The sequence below is a fragment of the Plectropomus leopardus genome, chromosome 12 (assembly GCF_026936395.1).
Source record: "Plectropomus leopardus strain MGB_pleo_1.0 chromosome 12, ASM2693639v1, whole genome shotgun sequence".
NCBI lineage: Eukaryota > Metazoa > Chordata > Actinopteri > Perciformes > Serranidae > Plectropomus > Plectropomus leopardus.
The window spans coordinates 12057007-12084987 of record NC_142187.1 but is presented as its reverse complement, the minus strand read 5'-3'; the positions used below and the strand labels follow the sequence as shown (position 1 = coordinate 12084987).

Sequence of the window (27981 nt, the reverse complement as noted above, 5' to 3'; positions counted from 1 at the left end):
AAGAAAGACTACACATTTTCATCTAGGTTTACTTTGTCTTCTGTCGACAACAGCCGCGCTTGGGGCTTTAATTTTTTTCTTTTTATTTACGTTCTCTTTACAACATATTATACAGAGTCATCAAAAGTTGTTAGTGCTCTGGAATTATCACAAGCATTAAAATAAACGTAAAAAATTGTAAGAAGCTCCAGTCATTTCAAATAAAGGGAAGGTTATTGTGCAACTATGACTAATACAGTTCATAATACATATAAAACACTTTTTAAAAGGCATTTTAATGTCTTATGTCAGGTGTCTGTGTGGCTTTGCTGAAAAAGAAGACAACATTCAAACTGATCCACGTGACTGGATAGTTAAACAGCGACTAGTGAAACAGATCTCCAGTTATAAAGATGTGGATTTTTTAGCACCTCCATTGCCGTTATGAATTTTAAAGGAACATTCAAGTCTACACTGTCCACCCTGCATATCAAGCACGCAGATCGCAATCCGTCTTTGGCTCAGGGTTGGGGAAGAAGCACCTTTAAAAGAAAGCTCTGGGGGAAGAGCTGACTATCTGTGGTGATACATATGGATTTTTGGCTTGGCTTAACACGCCAGATAAGTCTCTTCCTCCGAAGATTTCTCTCACAGCAAGCACCTTCCTCCCCCGTTTTTTATTTTCTCCCCAGCCACATCGCGCTGAATCTAACCCAACTCTTATCCAACCCCTCATCTTCTCTCCGTTGCCGCACGACCACCTTGATTTACGTCTCGGAATAAAACCAGAGACAGCCACACAGCACCTTCCATAACACAAGGTCAGAAATATAATGTCATATTCTAACGAATACAATTACATTTCTTCCCTGCCTTGATGAACATGTTCTCCATGTGTTTCCTTTTTGCACACATGTAAAAAATGTTTCCAAAAACATTATTTGCTTAACTTAGGGTAGTTTTTTTTTTGCTTTGTATCAAATCTCTTTTTTTTTTTAAACACACATATACATAAAACACGCGTCGTATTTTGCGACCGGAAGAGAGCTAGCTAGATTATAAGTTTCTGTTTGGCGTCTTCAGTGAGAACTAAAGGCGGATTTCTGCCCATGTGTTTCCGTCCTTTGCCGGTGAGGGGCAGAGGAGAGCATTTTGGCATTCGAACCAGCAGAAACAAGACAGTAAAGGGTCGGAGGGAGAAGGGAAGGCGGGCTCGGCAGGGGACATGCCTTTTTTTCGGGGGGGGGTGGCATTTTTGAAGGGCAAGAGAGAGGGCGTTCGTCGATCATTGGGCAAGCCGGAGGGAGGGGAAAGAGACGTCCATCATCGAGTTTCAAAAAGAGAAGAAGAAGAAGGACGAAGAGGAGGAAGGACAGAAGAGAGAGGAGCAGAGCATTGAGCTGTAGGCCTGGCAGTCAGATAAGGAGAGGCTTAAAGAGTGGAGTGGATTGTGTATAGGCCTTTTCTGTTGGGGAATAATGCAGTGCACAGTCACTAGAAGACAGGAAGAGGAAGAGATAAAGGAAGCCAAAGACGTAAGGACAGAGAGAACAAACCAGGGGTTTTGGAGGGAGGAGATGAATCCCAAGATGGGAGCAGAGATGAAGAGTGAATAACAAAGGAGAGAAGACAGCAGAGGAGGCAGGGAGGGAGGGAGAGAGCAAGATGGAGAGAGAGATATCTCGTTACCAGCACGTGCTAAAATAATTAGCCCTGGGTTGGCGAGGAGAAACGTGCGAGCGGATTAACCGGACCGAAAATAACTCTGAGAGCACAGAAGCTGCACCTCTTCCTGGTAAGCCCCTTTTGTCAAGACTCCTGAGAGCATCCGCCAGCCCCTCCGGGCCGTGACGTCATTCCAGGTCGTCAGTCGTCGGCCGTCGAGTCAAAAGCGGACACGCACTCAGGCACAAACATCACAGCAGGCGCCCCCTCCCTCCCCATCCACCCTGCTCACCTCTTTCTTTATCACCCCCCTTCCCCTGTTAGCTGAAAAATGTGCAGCTGTTACAGTAAGCCCGTACGCTCTTATAGGGCCAGAAATAGCCCCCTTTAGCCAGGGCAGGGACACGGCGACAACCTCCATTAGCTCAAATGTGAGAGGATTGAATCACCCCGAGCTCGAGGGCTTGAACCTCTATCTACGCCGGCTGAGAGCAGGAATCATATTTCTCTCCCACTATCACTCTCCTCTCCGTCTCTGTCTCGCTTTTTCTCTATCTGAAGTCCAGAGTGCACTCACAGCTCCACTCAGTGTGTGTGATTGAGTCGTAAACATTAAGGGGGGAAGATTCAGGGGACTCTAAACACCGAGGGACGTCTTTCGGGTTCCTCTTAAGGAAGTTATGTGTGTTGTTAGACCTTAAACAGTTTTACACTTTGCCCAATGAGTGCATACAGAGTCTCCAATCAGCCATTGTAAAAATTATTTGACGCCGTTGCCGCTGATATAGTAGGACTATTCTTACAGCCAGTGCTGTCTTGAAAGAGAGGAGATAATGGGAAATAATGGGGGTTGCATCAGGCTGGGCAGTAAAGGAGGGAGCAGACTAGAGGAGTGGAGGCAGTCATGGAGAAGTCAGACCTTTATCTACAGGAGAAAAGAAAGAAAAGAGGGAAGGGAAGTGAGAGAGGAAGAGAAACAGGATAGAGCAGTTAGCATATAAATCACTTCTGTAATTTGAATTAACAAGAAAGTCAGGAAATTCACAAGTGAAAGAGGAAGAAACGGGATTGGAGAGGGGGTGAGAAAAGAATGAAGATCAGTGCGAGGGGAGAAAGTTAGAGTTTGACACGTCGCCGGCGAAAAAAAAAAGCAAATTGGCTTGTCCCCGCAGCTTGGGATTCGTGATGCGTATCGGACGCACTTGGAGAAAGCTTTTTCGGCGGATAGGATCACAATGAAAGGAACCAGAAAGGCAAAACCCGGGGAGCGGCTTTTTAGATTTTGTTATCAAACCCAGCCGTCTTAGGGTCTCGCTTCAAATGGCATATCTTATGACCTGACAAAAGTACTCGGGGTGCCGGCTGGTGTAAGAGATTATCACGACATCTTAGATCTCGGCCCATATAGCTGCGTCTACAGTCATCAGCCTGTGACAAGAGCAGATATGATTTGACTCATTTATTCAGGCACTCAGGTTGGCGTTGTGGTGGGTGTGAAGTAGGTTTATGGTTTTTCCTCTCCTGCCGTCTCCTCAGCAGACTTCCCACTCTTATCCTAGACGGCTCCCTCCCCCCTTGGCCTCTCTATTGGTTTATTTTTTGAAGGTGAGCTGATTGGCGAGGCGGGAGAGGAAGCCAACCGGTTTGGACTTTCCTGTTGCTCCCTCTCCACCGGGCCTCTCCTCCCCATTTTTGCGGGTCAGCTCCAGCTCGATGGTCATCAGCACCCGGCCCGGGCCCTCGTCCCCTCCCCCCACCACCCTTTCTGTCTTTCTGGCTATGGTTTGATGCTGCTGCGACTTGGGCTGGGCCCTCCCCACCGCCAGGTGTACGGGCTGGAGCAGCCGGCCGACGAGCCCGCCCCAGCCCCTCCCCGTATCCTATTTCTTATCCTTGCGTGACTCCTGCTTCTTCTTTTCCGAGGCGGCCGCCTTCACCTTGGAGGGGTCGGCGGGAGGCACGGGGCCCTGTGGGGGAGGAGGGAGAGGGGGTCGGGGGGAGAACAGGGGAGGAGAGTCACTTCAGGAGGAAAGGAGTGTGAGGGAGAGAGAGAGAGAGAGAGAGAGAGAGAGAGAGAGAGAGAGAACAAGGAGGTAGGAGAGGAGAGGAAGGAGGGGTGAGATGGGTGCGTTAGAGGTGAGAGGATGAGAGATGGAGTTAGCAGGACAGGTGGAGCTGTGTGAAGAGGAGAGAAAAACACATTTAGGAGGAGACCGGGGAGACAATAGGGGGGAGGAGGTAGAGAGACAGTCCTTTTAGGGGAGGGGGTAGCAAGTGAGGGGGGGTGGTGTCCAGAGCTGTAAGGGGGTGACAAAACAGGTAACCATGCGTTAGGATGGGACACAGTGGCAGGCAGACTCCATACACCTGTGAGAACTAAGAGACACTTGATCAATAACACACACTCATACACACACTCGCACACACAATGTATACCATACTGGGTTCTTGTTGGGATTCGACTATTTGTGCAACAATTAAACAAAATCTGACCATATTTGTAGACAAAATAGCTCTAATTTTTCTCGTGACATTGGACAAGACCCAGTAAGTAATTAATTTAGCAATGTTGGATAAAAATGTTAGAACCGGCAATAAACTTGGCTAAAAAGAGAGATTTTAGACATCTAGGCAGCAGTGGAAGAAGTACTCAGACATATCACCTCAATAAAAGCAGTAATCAAAGTATAGAAAAGTGAAAAGCCTTCATGCTCAGTTTTCACTGAAGAAGAAAAGTATCATGCCAGTGTGCCAAAAGTAAAAGTACTTGTTTACAGAACGGTTGCCATAGAGACAGAACTGTCAACTCATTACACTGCGTTTTTTATCTTCAGTGTGTCCACTCCAACTGGTTTTCATGGGGGAGGGGGATTCCATGTTCCCTAACTAATCACTAGAGACCTACATATCTTCCTCAGCAGTTTGTATTTTTCATGGCCTACTTCGTGCATTATAGAATAGGTTAGAAATGGCAACTATCACCGTCACTTGCAGGCATACTTCTTTGTTATTGGTTGCAGCTTCTCCAGTCAAAGTTCATCACAATTAAATTCAGTGGGATACAAAAATGCAAATTTACTGTGCCAGCGGAAGCAAATGTTTGAACTGCCCCTTCACCTGCACTGAATGGAAGTGAACAGGAGGCAAATATTCACCAATGTTAATTTCACTCATTATGGGACTGTGATCTATAAAACAATTTTTTACCTCTGAAATGTAGTGAAGTAGAAGTTTAAAGTAGCATGAAATGGAAATACTTAAGTTAAGTACAAGTAACTCAAAACTATTTGAATGGATATATTTAGTTACTTTCCTCCACTGCATCTAGGTCACATTTTAACTTTAGTTTTAACATCCTTCGGATGGCTATAGTTCAGTGTGTGGTTAGGACATGCAACACAATGAAATATAGCCATTAAAAGGCTGTTTGCAAATTTAACACTACACATAAAATCCATAACTGCATTTGAATTATTCAAATCTAGCCCTTTTCATGTGTGAAATAATGTTGTTCTTGCTTTTAAGTTTATTTTTTAACCTCAGATTTAGTGTCAAACTAATGCCTATGTTGTTATTCAAATTTGGTTGTTTTTGTTGTTGTTGCCTTCCCTCTTTTGTCTCTGAGCATAAATTGTCTAAATGCATAAACTGTGGAAATGCAATGGCTTGTCAGGCCCCTCTTGAAAAAAAGATGATGCATCTCTTGAGGCTTTTTCTGTTGACAATGAAATTTTTTAAAAACTTTCACCCGTTTCAACCTCGACGTCCACTGTAAATGTCGTCTACCCTGCGCATAAACACTGCATGCATACTGGGTCTCTGAAACATTTAGGCTTCTAGACAATAAAAATTAGCATGAAAGGGTTTTCTGTTTGAGGGCTAGCTGCACTCCAAGATACAATACCTGATAACATTTAGAGAGGGGAACTTCCTGAAAATAAAATTTGTGTTTATAAATCATATACCTTGGCTATTAAATGAATACTTTAAGTTTACAGTGATTCGATTTCTGTTCTAGCAGTGGTCAGGGATAGATCTTCTTTTCTGGCTCTGTGGTATTTTTTTTTAAAAAAGGCCCACATTTAGCCTCCATTCATCTAACTTGTACTTATATAATTCTTCCATTCACTCCCACTCATTCTGTATACTGTCTGTGCAATGTCTAAAAACATCTCCAAGAAGAAATCTATAAAAGGAAGAGGAGGAAGGAAGTAAAGTGAGGCTTCATTTGAGCACAACAAATCCATCAGGACGGACTGGACAGAGTGGAGATAAGGTCAAGGTAGCACTTAAATTTACAATAGCTGTATTCCAGTGCATTAACCTGTGAGTTAACCTATTGAAAAGTATCACAAGTGCATGATAATGCTCCGACGGAACTTAATGAAACTTCACTCATATGTAATGGTTTTGACCAACACTGTGCACTTTCAATGCTGTCCCACAGGTTGAACTCAGAGGCTGGTACACTGTTGTAAAAGTGTTACATAAGAGGACAGTCAAACTGGATAGAGTGCCCCAGGAATGATGTTTTTCTCTAGGCTGACCAGGAAGTTAGCTTCGCCCTGGTTCCCTTGTCAAAAAGCTGATGGGATTTTTCCAATGGATTTTGGATCGTTGCAGAAAATAGGCTCTGTGGTAAACAAACGTTTATGATACTTACACGTTTTGTTCAGCAAGATAATCTTCACAAATGTATGCCAGTTTCAGGATTTTTGAAGTCTAAATGTAACCACCAAAAGTAAAAAGCTAATGTTTGGCTTAAATGAACAAAATTATGGTCGTGTCACCATTGCTACGAAACTGTAAAGCCGTGTTCAGCGCAGCCTGGCATGATAACATTCTGTGGTCTTATTTAGCCACTTGGAGTTGAAATCCCTGTTTTATTTGAATGTCTTTTTTTGCACAACAGGTTACTCTGTGATAATGAGGAGATTAGGAGCAGAATGCTCCTCATTATTGGGAAAGATGGTCCGTTGTAATACGGTACAAACCAAAATTCCGAACTTTTTGCCTTGTATAGAACAGCTACAATGTAGAATCTTTGTGAAAAATAATTTTGACAAAAATCAAAGATCCCTATGTGCACACTTACATTACTATTAGCCTTAGAGACTGGCAGATTTGATGCCACTCCAGAGGAGGACAGACTTTGTTCTGTGAGCCAGGAGAAATTGAGAATGAGTTAGAAATGTTTTTTTTTACTGTCCTGCGCATGAAGATATAACAGATATACTGCTTGGTGAAATAACCTCCATTTATCTTGATTTCTTTTGTTTCTATGACTATGAAAAATTGGCTTATGTTTTAGAAGGGGAACCTTTTTTGTGGCAGAATTTGTTTGTCGGGCCTGGAATAGAAGGCAGAGTATTATGTTTGGTTACTGAGCAGTGAAACAACATATATTTTGGTTTGATCACTGCCGCAATATTTTACTGGTGTCTTGTAAACCCATGAGGGTTGGGAACATGTGCATGACACAGAATAAAGAAATCAGTTTTAGCAACTGCCTTTTTTAAGACACATAAAAGCTTCAAAGTTTGCCAGGTGGGGTATTTACAGTCTCTTGAGCTAGTGTTAACTCAGACCTTATTTCGGGCTTCCAACCAAAAACCCATTCAAAAAACCCATTGACTTTGAGACGAGGGAACCGCAGATGCTGAAAATGCTAACTCATTTGCGGGTTTTTAGGACTCAGTACTGGGGTTCTCTATAGAAAGCATGCAGGATTTAAGGTGTGGAGGCTACATGCTCTCATACATCAGGTTAGTCAACAGTGGATAGCACACCACAAGCTGCCTGTATTCACTGAAGCCTTGGCTAATAATACCCCACTGATTGCATTACAAAATGTATCATCTTTAATGATGCACCGTGCCGAAGCAGCACGCGCTCTGATATGACAGCAATCGAGGCGCACGGTGCTGCTAACATCCGGCACCACAGGGGCAACTGTGGAGCCCATCCGGTGTCATTACCTTCGATCATACTTACATTCCCTCATAAATCATTGTATTGTTTACCATTATGCATCCCACGGTAGGTTGCTGGATTGCACAGCTCCCACGCTAATGACGGCACTGCTGCGTAAACACACTCGAGCCTGCTTAGGCAGAACGCAGAGCCGCCCTTGTTACAGGGGGCTGCACACACTTCAAAGGAAATGTGGGTACAGTGGCAAAACAGGAGGGACTGGTGGGGAGGTAGATAGGGAGGTAAGTGGCTGCGTCCTCTGCTGCATACTAAGGAGAGACAGTGACAGGTGAGGAGGGAGAGTGAGAGGTAGATGAGGAGCGAGAGGTAGTGATTTTCTGTCCAGAACCGAAGCTGATCAGAACACCTGAGGAGGGAGAGGAAGGGAGTGAGGCTGTGGTGGAGGGGGGAGAAGAGTGAGGGAGGATCGAGAGAGGAAGTAAAGAGGGAAGAGGAGAGGGGGAATTACAGACTTACAGATAGATGCTTCTCATGGTCAGTAAGGAAGTCAAAGGCACGGAGAGGTAGGAGGAGGAGGAGGATGCGACTGAGGAGAGGGAGGGAGGCTGGGGATCGGATAAAAGGAATGTGAATGAGAGAGCGAGGGAGGGAGTGAAGTAAAGTGGAGTTGGGTTGGTTGGTTGGGGGGGGGGTTGGGGGATGGAAAGAAGAATGGGTGGGTGCGTGCGTGTGTGTGAGCTCAGATCGATACCAAGTGCACTCAATTATCATTCCAGTACAGTGTGTGTGTGTGTGTTCATTGCTGTTCTTATGTGTGTGGCTGCGGGGTAAACTCCTCTCCCACAACTCCACCTAATGGGGAGTAGCACACACCACAGGGCTCCTTTGTCTCTCTGTCTCGCTCTCTCCCTCCCTCACCCGCAGCCTCTTGGAGATTTGCAGTGCAAGCCCAGCAAACAGAAAGTAACGAAGATGGTGAGGCTGATACAAAATTGTGTTGTGTCAGCAGAGACTCCTAATAAGGGCTATTTGATCAAACAACCACTTATGAGCGCACTATAAAATCCCACGAGTCCTCTGTGTGAGGCGCAGCTTCAAGAGAGGAATCGGCTCCAAGGGGGGAGAAAATAAATAAAAATAAAAAAATTAGGGGGGCTCACATGGAACATTTTTTCCTTCCAAGCTGAGACTTGCAGGAGAGTAACTATAAATGACAACATTGTCAAATATTCCAGTGTCCTTTTGGCGGCGAGTTATTTATTCATATATGCACTGTCACCCGCCGCAGGCACTTGAGAGCAGCTGACTGCAGCTCAAGAGCAACCTGACAATCACACGACAGTAAAAAGGAAAGAAGAAGACAGAGGGAGGAAGAGGGGCCCCGGGGAGTTGAGAATGAGCGTTTGAGGTGTGAGGAAAGGGTCGGCCCTCGTTGTTGTCGCACCCTCAGCTTGAGCCACGGGGGGCAAAGATGGCGCACTCCTAACTGATGCCCGCCAACTGGCGCCGCTGCGTCTTTACATTAGCTCACACCTGAGGCTACATGACTCGCTGTGACAATAACACCTCTGATCTTCCACCTCGGATATCTTTGGGCGTCTCTTGTTTCCAAGCGGATTTTTTGATTTCGGAAAACGCCTTGAACCCAAATCCCTTGACTTCCCTTTTATTCATTATCAGCAGGAGAGGCGTACAGTCGATTACAATACGCCCCCGCAACAATCCAGCACCCACATTACCGCAGAGTAATCAAACACAACTTGCCCTGGTGCCTTGTATTTACAAAAGAATAAAAGCCACCAAAACGTCTGATTAATCCACCACTTGAGGCTATTGCAGTCCCACGAGAAATTGTGTGGGGGGGGAAATATCCCAAAATCCTTGGCGAGCAGCAGCGTAAGACCACTGATAACAGCCTGGACCATAATAGGCCCAGTGATTTTCATTTGACTCCCAGTGAGCAAAATCAGCAGCTCCCGTCCCTCTTCCCACTGCGAGCAAATCACAGTCCCATTCAACACAGCAATAGCATTGCTCGGCCATTTCACAGTAGCTGGTTTGATTTTTGCCCCGTGGCTGTTTACTCGCACCGCGCTGTTTGGCCCCCCTGAGGGAGCTGAAGAAGGGGTGAGGGCCACAAGAGAGAATAAGGGAGAGAGAGAGAGAGAGAGAAGGGACAGTATGGGCTTTAAAGCACCTCCAACGCTCAGACGGCACTAGAATTTTAACAGCTTGAACACTGTTATTAGTGTTTGGAGGGCAGAGTTTGAATGGCATGTTATTTTGTTGTTGATATGTTGCTTTGAGGAGGAGTCTGCTAAGTGTGTGGACATGTTGGAGCTGCTTGGACCGGCATTGGGGGAATGCGATTATAAAACTGTGCCGTTATGCACTGTCATGTTAGATGTGTGCTATTGTGTGGCTGTGCTGCAACAGAATGGATGAATATTCCCTCTGACAACACGTTTCCCGAACCCAACACTGAACACTATAGTAATCTCTCCAAAAAGCACGTCATTTTGCTATTTAGCGCCTGAATGTGACAGCAAACCAAGCTGTTGAATTTGGTGTTGTCGACTAGATGTGTTCATGTGACGGGAGCGTGTGAGGAAAGGATGCAGAGGAGGGAGATAAGGGGATGGTTCAGGAAGGAGAGGAGGGAACTTGCCTGTCTCTGCTGTGATCCCTCTTTCTTTTTCTTGCCATGTTTGCTGGAGGGGACAAAAGAAAGACAATGTCAGGATGTCGAATCTATCTCTCCCTCCAGTGGTCACAGGGCAGCATTGCCTGGCAGCCATCATAAAGAGAACATCAGCTTAATCTACTGGCCCCGTCTCAAACATAGCCCCCAGGAGCTAGATGCGTTAAGGTCTCATAAAATTGGATAGGTATAAGCAAGGTGATGGATCCATCATCTTCATGATCTGGCGGATAATCCACTCAGAAACTGTCGCTTCACCACTTTTAATCATCTTGCTTTGGACCTATGCTGTGCCGTTTTTCAGATGAAATCTAGATGAGAGATCATTATCTGTCTCTTTCCAGCTGACTAACTTCAAATCTAAACCTCGCACACCTAACCAAATCAAATCATGGCACGGCACCTACGCCAGCTTGGCCACGCAGGTGTCGGTGCCAGGGATGGGCTCCGGCTTCAGCTCCAGTCCCTGGCACAAACCCGACTGGCAGAGCGCCGCCGGCCACAGGCCGGGCACTGACCTGACACTGAGGCTGAAGACGCGGCGCGCCACCAGGAACCTCATCAGGTAGTAGATGACCACGATGAGCACCAGCAGGCCCAGCACCACCCCGATGATGGCCCCTGTGATCACGCCAGCCTGGATGGGCACTGTCGGCGGAGGAGAGGGAAAAGAGAGGAGGAGGTGGTGTTAGAATGTGCCAACAATTTGAGAATAATAAGGAGCGCAAAGCAAGTGACAGACAGAGGTTGTAAGTGTTCAGAAGGAAACGGAAGATATGAGGAAGAGGAGGAAAAGATGTCATAGGAGGGAGGAAATGGAAAGGAGAGACAGGCGAGGAACAAAGCTAGAAGGAAAGAGAGATGAAAGTAGAATAGACAAGGAGAGCAAAGGTAAAATAAAGGTTGAATGAAAGATGAAGAACACAGTGCAGTGGAGGCAGAGTGGGAGATGAAGAGGAGGGGAGATAAGGTAGAATAAAGGTGAGAGCAGGGATAGAGTCATGGAGGGAAAGGTGGGGGAGGGGGTGAGACGGGAAAGACGATGGAAGAGGCAAAGGAAGAGAGAAATGGGAAGAGAAGGCGAGGAGGAGGGGGAGAAAACAAGTGAAGGGGAGGCAGTGATAGCAATCTCAAATAGAGAAAGAGATAAAATTGTAATTGATTTCATTTAACAGGAGGTGCGAGGAATTCTAAACGAGGCAGTGCGACGACTGGTCTGAACGCAGTGCTCGCTTTAGTCTGATGCACAGCGCAAATTGAGATTAATTTTGGAGTTTGGAATGATTATAACAACAATTGAGAACAGTTGGCTTCTGACGAAGAAAATTCCCCAAAATATGCCATATGGGCTCAGTGGAAAGCTAATGAGCAGACACAGATGTACGACAATGCAGACATTAGACTTTACATCGTGGGGGAATTTGATTTTGCTGAGGAACCCCTGCGGGACTCACTGCACTCCCCCTCCCTGCCCACCCTTGTCTCACCCTTCTCAAAGACCAGCAGGCGCACGCTAGAAGGTCGGCCCACTATGTCAGGGGGGTTCTTGGCATCACAGGTGAAGGTGCCATTGTCGTTGAAGTCCAGGTTCTTGATCAGGATGGAGCCGTCACGGCGGGCGGGGTTCCCCACAAACTCCAGTCGGTCCCTGAATGGGCCCTTGTTGTCCACATAGGGGGCACCACCAGTGTAGTGGAAGATCTGTAAAGGACAGAGGGGACATTGTTGTATTCATGCATGTTAGGTCACCATGTTGACATGTATTTAATCTCAGTAATTGCTGCAGGTAACTGGGCTTTGTGTTCAGAGGCCAGTTTTGCATAGATCACTGCAGCCTGTGGTGGTTAAAGTGCATTCATATTTTATAGCCATGCAAAGAATCATGACAAAAGTGTATGCGTCTAGTCCCGAGCAGGGCTGGGTGTCAAACCAAAATGCCTTTTTGCACCAAATTAAATATGAGTATTAAAAACTGGTCAAATACTGAAGTTTGGAATCAAGTCTGGTCATATTTGTAATCTCATTATTACAATCGAAACTGCTTGTAGTGATTACATCTGTTTGGGTCAAATTGACCACTACATTTCATTTTTCTTTTTCTATATTTTTCATGCAGATTACCATCTAATTTACATTTTTATTACATTATTATAATGTGATGAAACAGGCAGCTTTGCGCTTTACTGGATTTTATTTACGTTTTCAAAATACAGTACAGCTGTTTCATCACAGGGGCATTAGTGACCTGCTAGCTGCTAACATTGTCTGTAAGATATTTTTCCTGGGCAGGTAGTGTATAGTGGATTTTTTCATTGAACTGCTGCTTTGAAGCCATGAGAGCACAGAGAGTCAACCAAGATAGTAAAGCTAAGAGTCGGGAAAAAAATACAAAGAGCTGAAAGGGAAGTCTCTCTGACAGAGCAACAGCTTTCACATTACACCTGATCAATTCAAAATATCACACCAGCTTTAAAGGTTTAAGTGTGCAGAATTTAGTGGCCTCTAGTGGTGAGGTTGCAAACATGCAAACAGCTGAACCTTCTCCCATGTGCCAAGCATGTAGGAAAACTAAAGTGGCCAATGCAAAAATGGGAATGAACCTATCTAGAGCCAGTGTTGAATTTGTCCACTCTGGGCTACCATATCAACATGGCAGACTCCCGTGGACAAGGACCTCTTTCATTTATAGACATAAACAGCTCATTCTAAGGTAAATAAAACACAATAATTCAATTAATTCAAATGTTCAGGTCATTCTAGACTAATGAAAACATACACATGAATACTATATTCAATATCTGCCAATATTTCCCACCAAATTAACACTCCAGACCTTTAACTCAAAAATGTTGCCAATTTGCACTGCAAGACACTGTAACTCAAAAAAATTGCCAGTATGAATTTTTTGTTTGATTCTGTAAAAAAGAAAGGGTGTTGGTTGACACACCATTTTGTGGGGAGCGCCATCTGACAATAACTGCAAAAGGGGGCAACACCACCAACCTGTTGCCCCACCTTAACCTCCATCATCCAGTAGATTTCGCCAAAGAGAGAGGGAGTTTCAGTGAATTTGCTAGCCTTGAAATTCCTTTGGCCATGGTAATTGTGTAGTGAAAATCTGATATTAATTGGGCTATATAGATAAAATTGACTAGCCATATAGTATTTTTTTCTTTTAATGAAAAACAAAAAGTTGGTTTTTTTTTAAAAGCATCATTTTGTTATTATACCTAAACTTAGTACTAGTATTGGCAAATTTTGATTTATGCACCATCAGTGGTGAATTACAGATTACAGCTAATCTAGAAGCTAACTGATTTTGAGGAAAGCCTAAATGGGCAAAGGGCTAAGCAGCAGATGTCCCAAACTTCACAAGATCAAGGTGAAATTTGGTTGATATTTTTTTGTTAACAGTTAATTGAAATTGTCAGCCCACGTCTGAGTGAAGGATCAAGGCCTGTGAAAGCCATCCAAGTGATAAACACAGCCTTTTCACGTGATATGAACGTGTCAGAAATCAAATACGACATTTAAAAGGACAAATGCACCATGAAAACAGATGAAATATGAAACTGTAAATCTGTCCCGGCGGGAAAAGAAAGGAGCGACAGAAGATAAGTGGGGGAAAAAAGAGATGAAAAATCTTGTTTCAAAGTGAGGGCACTGCAGGAGACGGATGGAAGCGAAGGTGGTGAGGGGAGGAGATAATGAGAGAGGATGGGAGGGACAAAGAAGGCAGGGCTTGGGAGGAGGAGATTAAGGGAGGTGGACAGAGGGAGGTGCAGTCAGGACGGGGAGATAGAGAGATTAGAGAGATGGCAGGATGATAAGGGCAGGGAGAGTGAAATTAAAGAGCAGAAGGCAGGTGAGGCAGCAAAAGAGAAAGTTTCTTGTTGTTTCCGTCTTTGAGTTAATACACCAAACCTTCACTTGTGTGTCAGAATAAATTGAGCATTGCTCCAGTGTGTGATGACATTTTAGACGTTCACACAGTCCCATATTTGTCGGATTAACTAGGATTTCCTTTTGATGATTCGTGAATATCCTGTGAGAGTGCTCTAGAAAGTACTCATGAATTCTGAAAATGATCAGCCATGTCCCGATTCCTGTGATGCTCATTTTAAAGCAGCCCAAACCAAAATCTGCATGTGATCCCAAATTGATCAGATCATTGTTTCAAAGACTTCTCTACTCAGAAGCGTTGCCATGTGACATCAGTACACCACCCGCCTCCTCTCGCTAAATTTCTGCTCCTCTTGGTGCCTGGTAGGGGCGGAGATGGTGAAAACAAAAAAGCCTTTTTGGCAGAAGAGGCAGCCATTGTTGGCGAGTTTCTGGTGCTGCAAAAGACATGTTTGTAATTCCTTCTTATATATTTATTTGTGGCTTCTTGAATGTGAAAAAAGGTTAACTTCAAGAGGGAGTGCATAAAATCAGAACCTCATGTAGGAAAATAAAGAGGGTGTTCCTCCACTTAAGGATTTACACAAAATATCTAGCTCTTTAGCTGCTCAATGCTTTTGCTCTGTTCACCAGTTACTTGCTGATCTGCAGTTTGGTGCTGAGCAGGAAGTCTACAGTGGGTTTATCAAAGCCTTTTTGTTTTAACTGAAATCAACCACATGATGTGTCTGAAAACAACACATATGAGGGCATGAGAGTGAATCAAAACAGCAAAGCCACTGGCTGTAAAACCCAAACAATGACCTTAAAGATCAACTTTTCATAGAGCTTGCATGACAATCACATCGAGTGCAGCTTTAACCCTTTAAACCTGAGCAATTTGTCAAAAACACAGTCAGAGGTTATCAGTTGAGTTACAAGAAAATGGCCTGAAATTATGGGGGGATACATCTAAAAATAGTCAACACTAGTTGTAATATTTTTAAATAATTTTTTGATAAATGTCTAGCAAACTATATTTTATTATATTTTATAATTATATGAATGTAGTTGTCTGGACATTTTTCTCTATTTTTTTTAAAAGTACTATTAACGTCTAATAATTTCCCTTTCTCTATTTTAAACTAATTTTAAGGTCAATTTCTTGTCTTTCCTGTCTTGCTTTTTCTAAATTTCTTGCAATTTGTATAACATCCTTTGCCAGTGTCTTTTTTAGTCATTTTTTAAAAGAAATTAAGCCATTTTGCTCAGGTTCAAAGGTTGAATTACTTGTGAAAGGCATCCAAATGCAGCAAAAGAAAACTGATGTTTTGGGTTAAAGTGGATGTGACTTTTTTTATAGGAGATTTACAGATTGATTTGCAGTTTGACTGACTGTGACAGCTGACATCTGTCTGGTAAATGCATATATTCTATACAGGATGATGACACAATCACATAATAGTACAGCTGTTTCAGACCACAGGTATCAGTAAGAAGACTGCAGTTAGTCTGTGTGTGTGGATTTGCGTCTTACAGAGATGCTGTCCCGGGAGCCATCAGGCCTGTATGTCCAGGAGAAGGTGACGTCCTCAGAGGTCCAACGCCAGGAGAAGAAGGAACAGGACAGCCGGATGTCGGAGCCCACCAGGGCGTGACGCTCCCAGCCAGTGTAAATCACTATGGCCTGGGACTGCTCAGGCACTGGGAGACACAGAGCAGGTAGATACAGCTGATTCACAAATTCACACATCTACCCACACCATCAAGATAAAAGTACATGTTTTTGGTTTAATATTGCTTAAATAATGCCTCTATTATATACTCTGATTACCTTTTGCAGCAGAAAGTGATCAGAATTTCAACCTGCAAGAGCTTTTTATTAATGGAAAGCAGGTTTGTGAATAAATAAAACCCCTGTAATGAATGCCACTTTGTCCTTTTATTACTTTCCTCCCTAACATCTATCAAATAAATCCCAAATACTTAGATATTCACCTACACTCACACTGTTAAACTGCACATTTAGTGGTGTCAGATCCACCATCGACTCAGGCGTGCGCTCCGTAAATATTTGGATTATTACTGGAATATTGGTGCTAGTCTCTCAAAGTCAAAGGGGAACATCATTTTCTCCATTAATATGGATTATGTTGGCTTAATCATGTGCGCTGTTTATGCTCGAATAATATCTAATGATCGATGTTAATTTGGTTTTGGCTGCAAAATCAATATTTTACTTCCCTGGAAAATGCACTCAGCATCTCAAACAACCACCAAAGCCCCTGGGAGCTGCACACCCCTGCCACTCTTAACATCAGCCGGAACGACATCATTTTTTGCATCGTTCAGTATCACTTAAAACATGTGAACGTGCCACCAATGAGTCACATAGTCTCACTGCGACATTAACACTAATGCCCATAAGTGTCATGGAGCTTCGTGCTCTTTCTTTTCACACCCAAGGAGTAAAGTTCACAGCCTTCGCTGTGAGCGACCTTGAGCGCACGTAGTTAGTGCAGCCGGCCCCCGCGCAACTCGTCAATGAAATCGTGCTTGACATTTTTAATTAAAATTCTGACAAAAACTGCAAATATCTGACAAGAGGGGAGCACAGAAAGCCGTCTGCTTGAGTGCAAAACGTCTGCCAGGTCTCCCTTTAAAAGTCATAATATAACTCTTTAACTTTGCAAGCTTGGAGCCAGCTGCTTTATAAGATGAGCACAGATGTACAGGGTCATTTAGCATAATGCACCTGAGAATAAACAGTGTCCTCTACAGGTGTCCTAAAGGCTTTTTTTTGTAACTGAATCAACAAGCAAATGTTAAGATATCCATTTAAATGCTTTAGTTTGGTAATAAGCAAGTGTAGAGGGAGCTATTACATTTCAGTGAAAGATCAATTAATTCCCTCCTAAGCCTATTGACTCTTTTTTATTATCATCAAGTCCATCAGTTTTCAGCTAAACACTGAAGAAGAAAACAGAAAAAGCCCTCTTCATCATACTCTCATTTAACCTTCAACCCCACATGAGTGGAAAGATAATTTCAGCATCTTCACTTACAATTGATGAAATCAATGTCCTCAAAAAAAAAACCTCAATAAAAAAAGTTCAAAGACGAATCATTCTTTTTTTTTTTTTTTTACCTATTCCCAGGAGGACAACCGACGCCAGCGCCAAAAACGTCAGCATGGTTTCTGGCTTCTATGGAGCTCCCAAAAGACTGATGCCGCAGACCTGACAGGAGCCTGTCGGGGAAGAGTCCCACTCTGGAGGGAGCACGAGTGGAAGGAGGAGAAAGAAAGAAAGTGGAGCGGAGGGGTGCAGGACGCCAGGACAGAGGGCTTCAAAACAAGACAACAACAGAAAACCCACTGTCCCCTGGTTTATACCCAACCACACCCCTTGCCCAGGCCCGGCCCGGCCCCATTCCTCCTCTCCACACACACCCCCCCACCCCCACCCCAACCCTCACCCATCCTGCCATTTCTCTCCATTTTGTCCCCTCAGTGAAACAAATTACACACATTATCTTTTTCAAGTGGACGCAGGCGAGAGGCACCTGCGCCGTACAGTAGCTGGTGAATTAATTGGGTAAACAATGGGCAACTTGGGGGGAATTTGCAAACTCTGTGCAGCATTACACTGTGATGAATGTAATGTGTTAGATTGCACCCTCGCCGTGATGTGACTGAGTTGAGAGGGAATGCTAATCAACGCCTAGCATGTAGGCGCTAACGAGGGCGTGTGACAGGGAATCATGACCATCTGCAGTCGCTCCGTATGTGATTACTGCTCATATGTAAATATTACATGGTGAGTAGTGGGAGGCCTGTTTACAGTGAAGGAGGAGGGGGGATCCTGTGGCGAGGTCAGTCCAGTGCTCTCTCCTCTGTCCCCATCTCTCACCCCTCTCCCTGCACTTTCACCGAGGTCTGAGGCCAGCGGCCCCGAACAAAGCCCCGACTCTTTGCTGTCTGTCCTCCCTCTCTCCAGATTCCTGTCGTTTGCTGACGTCTAGCACTCAGAGACAATGGAGAGCGAGGGGGACAGGGGCTGACTGGTGTTTGCCCGTCTGTCAATGGCGCTTTCTTCCTCTCCGGCCCTCTCCCTTTTCTTTCGCCCTGCTTCGTTTTCTCCTCCTGCCCTGGACAAAGCTGTGTATTCAAAAAAGCAGCGCCCACTCCTCGCTTTTCCAGTAACACAGACAGCAAGACAGTGGGGACAGACCTGCTATATATAGATGGGTTGATGTGAGGACAAGAGACACAGACTAAGATGGTGGACACAGGACGGAATGAGAAAAAAGGCAACGGTGAGAATGAGCGGACACGCCGGAGTGGAATTTCTGCATTTCTAAAAGGCCTCATTCCATCATTTTGTCACATGTCATAAATATGCATTCATTTAGCCGCCGGCAACGTAATAGTGAATGCATGCACAAATTAATGGTCTGCGGTTTTCCTCCAGCTTCAGCAAACACACGCGCTGAATTCACTTATTCTCAACATGAGCTGTAAACCATATCAGTCATGATACGACTCCTCCCACCCCCCGCTGGGAATGCATATATGCTGAGAGTGTAAGAAGAGGAGGCACTTGACGAGGACGTCCACTTCATCCACTTCACTTCCTAGTTTTATTGAGCCCACTTATCCAGCTTTCTCAACGCTGGATTTCCCTCTCTCTTGGCCGAGACGACAGCAAAAGCATTTAGCGACAGATCGACTTTTGCTTACATTTGAGACCGCGGCATAAATTCTCGCCACTTGTGAAAATCGCAAGCGCTCATTCATCTTAACACCTCAAATACCCCTGCTGACGGATCAGCTGAACAAAATGGACCATCTGCCAACTTGTTGGCGCCATCAACTGTCTAAGCTTTGGCTTGAACGTCTAAATCGCGACATCCTTAACAATTATGGCAGATCCTGCCTTCAGGCCCTGGAGAAACAGGGGGATTCTTTATGAGCCTGGCAGGTGCAGAATGTGGCAAGCGACCAAACTCGTCAGCGCCGAGTGACGGTGGCAGCGGCTGAGCTTGGCAGGCAGAAACTGTATCACATATAGAGCGAAGGCCCCCATTCCTTCAGCTGGCAGCGGTATAGCGCACTAATGTAGGAGAGAGGGAGAGCTTATCTGCAGCTAAATTATACAGAGAGGAGAGGGGAGAACGGGGGGGGAGAGGTACCAGTGAGAAACAGACAGAGAAAACTCGATCTGTAAAGCCATTTAGAGTTTTTTGCTAAATTATACAGGAGTCCTCAGCTGCACTTTAGTGATATTGAGGTGGACAAGGCTTCATATCAATTGGTGTTATTAGAGATGACTGAATACGCAGAGTACCTCCGGCTTCAGCCGATGTGTGAATGAAACCATCTCGACTGTCTGCCTGTATCACTCATCAAGCTTGTTTTCCCGGGTTGAGACAGTGGCTTCACTTGCATCTGTTTAGGGCATGTCATTAGACACCCGTAGAAATTTACAGAGCATATTTTCGTGTGATATTGTAATTTTCTTTGACGTAGAATTATTTCCAATGGCAGGAGAGAAAAAAACACACCAAGCACATAGTCAAAAGACCAGGGATAATCACAGTCTGGGAAAGCATCCCGAGCTGTAGATGTTAGGGACTCTTGTCAGCTCCATCCATGTCTAATTTTTCTGCAATGTTGAGTATGTTTGTCACAGCTTTGAGTGCAGCCCTCATCACAAGGCCGGCTGGCAGATGTGCAGAAGGGGGAATGTCTTCTTCGAAATGTGGAGGGCTTCTGTGAATGGAGAGCGTCTTTTGAGATGGAACGGCTAGAGGGTTTCTACAAGACGGGGGGAAATGGAGAGACAGAAGAGATACACACCACAGGCTGGTTCACACGAAGGTCATAAGACTAATGACCGTCAACAATGATCCAATGGAGTGCACTGCAGTCTTACCCCCTTAAGCACAAGCCTCTCAGTGTGGGCCAAAGTGAAGCGCTGACAAGTGGGGAACAACAACAAGCGCCGCCATCATAAAGCAATCATAAAGTAGTCACATAAACGACTGGATCGGCACACAGTTTTGCTGCAGGGGTTGGATAATCAAGCGATACATTTCCATAACCAAATAAGGCAAATGAGGCATGGCGAGCAATTGGCCAGAAAACTGTCAAAAGTTAAGGCTAGAAGGCAGGATTAAATATAAATACAGCAGTGTTATGCCATCTAGGTTTCTCTAATAGGACACACGTTTAAAGCCTGCTGACTAAAAAAAGATTCAGAGTAGGAAACTACCACAAAAATAGATCTAGGATGTGTCCGTATACATTTGTTATCTTTCAGCATTTGGAGCAAAGATTCCTCACCAGGGGTTCTCATATCGCAGGGGGGACCTCTACAGTTGCTTGGGGGTACATGGCAGGATTGTTGAGTTGCTTAGGTAATTAAAAAAAAGAAAGAATTTATAATTGGTGAGGAGATAGCTGAGCTGGAAGGCAAAGCTCTTGATTTACCAGTCCATCTTTGTTCCCACCCTCACCTATGGTCATGAGCTTTTGGTAGTGACCAAAACAATAAGACCGCAGATACAAGTGGCTCCTTCACATCCAAAGGGGCAGTTGAGGTGGTTCGTGCATCTAATAAGGATGCCTCCTGGGCGCCTCCCGTTAGAGGTATTAAAGGCACGTCCAACTGGCAGAAGGCACAAGGCACACTCAGAGCACGCTGGAGGGATTACATATCTCATCGGGCCTGGGAACGCCTTTGGACGCTGGAAAATGGTGCTGGAGTGAGGGACGTTTGGAGTGCTTTGCTCGGCCTGCTGTCCCCGCGACCCAGCCATGGATAAGCGGACGACAATGGATGGATGGATAAACAACATTTTGAATTAAAACCATACTCTCATATGGAATCAGCTGTAACACTTGAACATTTTATGAAAAGAGTGCGTCAAAACCAACTCAGATTAGTTGAAACAGTTAGGCCAGGCTAAAACCCAACTGACCACTAGAGTCACAAGACGTTGATATTTGGTTAAATTTAGGCTGTGACAACGGGTGACCACATTTCAATGTCAGGACAACGTCTAATTCTAATATCAATTTGATACTACCATCAGATGACATTGACATTTGGTTAGTTTTACATTGTGTTGGTCAGTAACCAAAATCTTCCAAATACTTGACTCATCTTGACTTAGAATAACAACATTTAGTCAGATGGAAAGGAGAACAAAATCAAACATCTGCAAAACGTCAAATGTTAACATCCATGCAACTTAAAATTCTGACCTTGTTACGAAATTTAAAATATCTTAATCCAATTTTCACTCCAACCAAAATGTAGCACCTTTCTGACGTCATCATAATGTCCTGTGCTACCTGGAAGGCAGGCTAATGGATCTACACTTGAAATATGGGCAAACTATAACTAGGTAAAAAATAAGCAGTTAAAATTGTTAGCTTAAGGAGGAACATGTACGGCATATAATTCAGAATCTGCATCGTGATTGTCTGCGCATGGCTCTCAACATGGAGGTGGCTAAGCCGTTGGCTAGCAGCTAAAAGTGTTAACTCCATAAAAAGTGCTAACAAAGCTAACATTGTTACCTGGGTGGAAAGTGTGGGCACAACACTTCCCCGACGATGACGATGCCCGGATATCAGCAGTAACCTCTGTATGAGCACAGTGCAGTGCAGGGGCGATTAGTTAGTTTGACATGCCCACAGGAACTCAGGATGCTCATGCAGCCGGACCATCTACCAAAACAGAGAACAGAGAAGCTCGGATTACATCAACAACAACAACACAAGATTACCTCATGCATTACAACACAGGAAATGCACAACTTGGACAAAAATGCACAAATTGGATAATAATGCTGCAAATTAAATGTTTGACACGCAAAATTTTCAGGCCAAGGGCTCCTAAACCCCACGTTTCATGTGTGTCCTCCCCTAGTGCTGAAACAAAACCCACAGCCTTGCAGAGCAGTATAACACTGTATTTTCACATAGCAAATAGTGGTTTGCTGCTAATTTTGTATACGGCCTTTTTAAAGTCATAGTCAAACAGTTAAATAAATTGTGTTTTCAGTGAAGGGGTACTTGAGCTGTGGGGACACGGCTGACAAAGAAGGTTGGGAAATACCAATTCAGAGGTCAGTCATCTGTACAAGTTTGTTGTAAGAAGCACTTCTGTTGATAAAAATCTTAACTTCAACTTATGAGCTTTCAGTTTTGTTTTATATGTCTATAGCTGAGACCTACAGCTAACAACAGACCAGTCCTTTCAGTGAAAGCTCAAAAATGACGCGTTTTGTGTCCAAATGACAGGCACCTCTTGCAGCCATACAAATGACTCATCTTTGGGCGCAAAGGAAAAAGCCAGGTGACATTATGGAGCAACAAAGACTGCAGTTGGTTGATCCATCACTTTGGTTCAAACAGAAATATCTCAATAGCAACTAAATAGATTTCCATTAAATTTTGTACAAATATTCATGGCCCTAAGAGCATGAATCCTACTACTTTGGACTTTTCATCTAGCGCCTCCAGTAGGTCAAAATTTCAAATTTTCAATATTGTGATTTATGAAAAATACAAGCACAGCAAATCTAATTCATCAGCCTCAGCTGCACCTCATGTTTAGTGCAATTTACAAACATTTGTATGATAACACACAGACACGGTAAACACTATACCACAGTATGTTAGCATAATCATGACCATAGTAGCAATGCATATTGTTGCACTGAATTCAAAGTATTGCTGTGCCCAATGTCAGACTAATGTTTGACAAAACCAAACCAAAGCTTAACCATAGCAAAGTCTGTTAACAAAACGGTTTGATTTTTAACAGTGATGAGTTGTATTTGTTTGCAAGGGCTCTGATAAATGGAGGTCACTCTGGAGGACTTTTACAAATGTATTCTTGTTTACCTTGGAGGACTCGTTGGCACAGCGGCACACAACTTGTACTAGTTGAACTGAGCTGATGAAGTGCCCTGATGAGTCACACAGCGCACACAATCCTGCACTGTCTCTCATGCTGAGGACCTAATACCCTGTTGGAGTGGAGACTCTAGGACGAGAGAAATCATATAAAGGGCCCAAAAAAGAGGGGGCCTGACATCATCAAATCCGAAAGGTTACTGGCCAACGCTCGGCCCTCCCGCTCAAGAAAAACACTATTGATATTCTGTGGGTTCGGCCAGGGACAATGGCCGGGTCTGTCCCTCCCTCTCTCCTTCATAGCCTGGCATGGCAGAGATGTCACAGAGAGCACCAAACAAATGGATGGAGGGATAGAAAGGGATGGAGAGAAAGGGAGGAGGAGGAGGTGGAGGAGAACAAACGTATTGTTCTCGGGGTGGAGAAAGGGGTATTGTGAACAAGACAGATAGCTTATGTGGGAGAATGGGGTGGGGGAACAGAGAGGGACACAAAAGGACAGAGAAAGGTGAAACCTGGCATTTTTTATAGATGCCCCCCTTTTTTCTTGCAGTTGGAGGTAATCCATAACCCTGCTTTAGGGGACACTTCCTAAAACTTTAAAGACGAAAACAGCAGAGACAGTTTTGGCACAGAGTAGCCATCCTCAGCTTGCCTTTTATCTGTCACAACACCACAGATCAGTTCTGGGGCATTTTTTATAAATCATGCTCCACACATTTCAAAGCCCCTAGCCACTTCTTAACATGTAGCAGAGCACAGCTCAACAGAAGCAGCGAGCAGGTAGGTTTGCAAATGCAATTTCCCCCGCGGGACCCGGTCTGAACGGGTGACTTGATGTGAACTAACTGCACAGCTGTTTGAACACGGGCTAGGACCTTGGTGGAGATGGAGGCCACTGTGTTGCAATGCCCCTCAGGCTTGTGATATGCGCCAGCTGCCCCCCTCGGTAAACGTCAGTGACACATATACACACACACAACCAAACATGGGCAGTTAACCAGACACACACACTTTCACAGAGACGATAAAAACAAACCCATTCACGGATGCACAAAAGAGGAAATAGATACAGAAATGTCTCAGCATGCTGTCACTTACTTTCAACACAAAGGTACACAAAGACACAGAGAGACTTCCTCTCCACTTACACAATCACATGTAGACAAATTAGGTGACGACGTTCGCTCCAGTCAACCTTCAGAGTAATTCACAACAAAAGCCGGGATCATACAGCACACACAATATGGAATTGAATTCATTACATATTTGCATTTTCAATATTTCATGCTCTGTTGCCTGTTTGATTTCCATTAGGGCCCTTTCCATCCCTCACACTTGCTGTTTGCTTGCTGTAGCCAACTTCTAAAGCAACAGTACAGCTGACAAGTGCCATTTGAAATTCAGATTTTAGTAACACCAGCAGGTCCCTTGTTTCTATTCAAAAAATAGACGAGATGTGATGATGGCATTCACAATCAGTGTCAGATGTATCCAAAGCAGTGTGCAGGAGAAAAGGCATATTTCAAGAGCAAACTGGGGGATAAAAAACACCTTTAAATCTTCACGAGGGGAAGTGAGTGAAAGCTGATGAAAAAATAAGAGTGCGGTGTGGATAAACAACAGTGGCAGACAGAAAAGGGTAGGCAGATCTGGATTTGGAATTTCCATGATTATTCTACCACAATGGTGTCCTTCTCAAACTCCCCTTCAGCAGACACAGGACACGGCCCACACACACAAATAATAGGCAAACCACCAGCCGTGCAGTATGCATACTTGCATACCGAGATAGCATAACAAATAGTGACCTCACAAGCACTCCAGTATAGGAAATACAAACCACTCAGCATGTGAAAACAGACACATAAAGACGAGCCGCTGCAAAACTGGAAGAACTTTACATGCAAATGCCGCAGACAAGCCAGTGCTATAAAACTGCACATCTAATATATGCCACCTTGAAGCAACTTGTGATGGGAAATCCAGTTCTTTTCGGTGCACTGAGCCACTAGAATTTGTTCATTAAAAAGACTCGTTCAAAAGTTTAGTTAATTGAATCGTTCGGTGCTCGACCGGACCGGAGCTCCGACTGTGTAGCCCCATTCACTGAACTGAAACACAGCCAACATTCATTTTCAGCTCGCTAACTAGTGAGCAGAGAACAGTTGCTCCTGAAGCTGAGAATAAAGTTGGACAAAGATAACATGTGCAAACTGAGAGCAGAAGTCCTACCCTATTACCAGCACATATATTGTTTCAGCACCTAATTATTTAATAAAATATTTGGTATTTCCAAGATTTCAAGACAAGAGACAGGGAGTGAGACGGGCGGGTTTAACTGACTGAGTCACTGTATCACCAGGGCTCACAATCACTGTGTAGCACCATCAGTCAACTTATCACTAAATATCCACCGTTCCCTCGCAGTAAAAAGGAGTGAATCAGTGAGTCCCTGAATATTTGCTTGCAAATTGACCAAGAACTTCATTGAACTAAGAGATGAAAAGATCATTTCAGGACGTAATTCAGTTCAGGTAGTTCGCTCAAAAAATTTAGTTCATTTGAACTGAAGCAGGGTTTTTGATAGAACTGAAAAAATGTGACTTTTGATTTCTTGGCGATTTGGTTTCTCTCTCTGCATATGGGATTCCAGCGCCTGAATTCCCATTGTGGCTAGGGTACGAAACGTTCTGCACAAAATGCCACATCTGCATCGCCTTGTACCGGTTTTAGCAATGTTGCAAAAATTTTGGATAAGCAGTATTTTCATTGTATTTGCACTTCCTAGTTTCTAAAACGAGACAGTGACTTCTAGCTAACTTGTGAATCAACTTCTCTGAGAATCTTGGCCATAAACAGAATAGGAGTTGTTGTTGGTTCAGCTATCCCGATCTGCTTGACATTAATGCTACAGGCACTCAGTAATTTATTAACAAAAAAAAAGAAAGATGTTACCACGTATTTTAAGATTTTTCAAAGCAATGTCAGAAAAAAAACTGTTTGTGAAATCCTACTTCCCATGCCTTAACATCAAGACTTTTTGAAAGATGGCTATAAGACATTTTACTACCAGTTAAGGCCTCATTTTTAGATTAGAGCTCCAATGACTGTTCAAGGGAAATGCAAAAACCGTGGGAGCATTTGCAAATAAAACATTTGCAGCAACATGAATGCCAGTACACCAATGCTTGTGTTTTATTTCCTGCATCTCAGTGTGCTCAGCACAACTTCCTGCTGCTGCACTGGAGCAACGCATTACTGATCACCTAGTACACATCTCGTACAAACTGAAATAAAAGCCTTCAGTCATGCTAGTGGCTCTTTGAGGCTGTACTTAAGAACAATGTTGCTTTAAGCTAAAAGCTCCATGCAAACTTGCTCATAGTGACAATGCTGACATAGTCATGTTTTGCAGGTGTGCAGGTACATTTGCTCATTAGGTCTGAACACATAGTACAGCTGAGGATTGATGGAAATGCCATTAGTTTTGCAACGATTGCATCGCATAGTATTGGACAAATTGAAATTTTGACCTGGTGATGGCACTAGATAAAGAGTCAAGGGATCAGGATAGTGATTACAAAAGGAACATGAATGTGTGTGCCAGATTTAAAAGCAAGCCATTCGATAATTGTTAAGAGATTTCATTCAAACCACAAAGGTCAACCTCGTGATGGCATTCAAGGAAAAATCAATATAGTTCGTTCACTGGAGACCATGAATGTCCCAACACAATGTTGTGCCAAAGCATGCAGATGTTTACATATTTCAGCCTGGATCAAAGCGTAAGATGACTGACGTTACCACCTAAAGAAAACAGTGCGTCAGTGCTGCTAAGATGCCTCAAAGTTACAGGAGTTCATTTGTGATATGAGTCCAACTAAGTCTGTGTTTTTAATGCAGCGCTGTCCCCCCTTCTATATATATATATATATGCAAAGCAAAACTCTCAAGCAGTCACCAACTGTGTCAACGTCAAAACGATTTACTGCACATCACTTTGCTTGTTATCTAATGCGAGGTATTGTTTACAGCTCAGACAGAAAAAAGCACAAACACGTGGCAACATTAAGTGGTTAAATCTCAGTCGCAGGCACACACATCTAACATGGCATCGCTATGCACAATCCTTTTTGCCTCTCCATGTAACAACTGCTCGTCCTTGGCTCTCAAACTGACCCCCCCCCCCAACACGTCTCCAACAGTCTCTGATTGATTCAGGCTGGACAGTTAGTGGATTTCCATCATCTAATGCAAGCTGTGAGTGCTTCTCTTTTGTCCTGCTGTTTGAGCAACTGTCAGCTCCCGCGTCTTTTTCTGCTTCTAATAACGTTTCAGGCAGCCGGCAATCTCCTTGGCTTGTCCTCTTATTACCACACATGCTGGATGCACTTTGCTGCCGCCTTTTGAGTGCTCCAGCAGAAACCGGGCCAGCTCAAAGTATTGGTATGCCGCCCATACATTTCGTGTTTCGCTTGCACGGTTTTGCACAGTGAATTTTTGATAGGGATCTATTACCAGCAGGTACGCTGTAACTGCTGAGTCGATTTAGGTTTTCGGAATTTATGTGCACCATACACGGCAAGATGTTTATGCAATTTTGGCTCGAAAAGGGAGCCGCTTCGATAAATCAATAACACCAGTGGCAGGATGCTTAAAACGGGCAAAAGCCTTTATTTCCATTCGACATTACATAAAGAAAGAAGCTATTTACAATTATTATGAAATTGCCATTATTTATTATTCTCTGCTGGAGGCCACAGATGATCAGTAGTAATCCTCCGGGTCAGCTTTCTCTCCTTGATTCTGAATCTGCTGCTGCTTCTTGTACAAATCAGCAATCTGCAGAGAGATGGACAGAGATTGGAAGGAAGAGAGATATTTC

The 27981-nt window shown here is 44.1% G+C and overlaps 2 protein-coding genes across 5 annotated transcripts in view; both read right to left on the bottom strand.

Moving 5' to 3' along the window:
• Positions 1–15: 15 nt before the first annotated feature.
• On the bottom strand, positions 16–17530 carry mpz (myelin protein zero). 4 transcript variants are annotated; one of them, XM_042497382.2, is made up of 7 exons: positions 17310–17529; positions 15699–15865; positions 11767–11980; positions 10798–10927; positions 10247–10289; positions 3582–3611; positions 16–2569 (listed from the first exon to the last, which is right to left on the bottom strand). In XM_042497382.2, exons 1-7 carry the CDS (start codon positions 17353–17355, stop codon positions 2558–2560), a joined length of 642 nt encoding a protein of 213 aa, XP_042353316.1. In that variant the 5' UTR covers positions 17356–17529; the 3' UTR covers positions 16–2557. The 4 variants fall into 4 exon arrangements, with proteins under 4 accessions (XP_042353316.1, XP_042353314.1, XP_042353317.1 ...); XM_042497380.2 differs by having other exon boundaries at positions 16–3611; positions 17310–17530; XM_042497383.2 differs by lacking the exon at positions 3582–3611.
• Positions 17531–27742: 10212 nt separating this feature from the next.
• The window catches only part of lig1 (ligase I, DNA, ATP-dependent), a 62803-nt gene continuing 62564 nt past the window's right edge, over positions 27743–27981 (bottom strand). The window contains exon 27 of the mRNA XM_042498151.2: positions 27743–27938. Within this exon, the coding sequence (XP_042354085.2) occupies positions 27864–27938 (75 nt within the window). The 3' untranslated portion in view covers positions 27743–27863. The remainder of the gene's footprint in view (positions 27939–27981) is intronic.

What these genes read in the sequence shown, in the direction of transcription:
- mpz (XM_042497380.2), bottom strand. Translation starts at nt 17,355, where the DNA reads ATGCTGACGTTTTTGGCGCTGGCGTCGGTTGTCCTCCTGGGAATAG. An exon ending in GCTCCCGGGACAGCATCTCT is followed by an intron (nt 11,981 to 15,698) that starts GTAAGACGCAAA and finishes TGTCCTTTACAG; the next exon opens with ATCTTCCACTACACTGGTGG. An exon ending in CCTGCTGGTCTTTGAGAAGG is followed by an intron (nt 10,928 to 11,766) that starts GTGAGACAAGGG and finishes CTCCGCCGACAG; the next exon opens with TGCCCATCCAGGCTGGCGTG.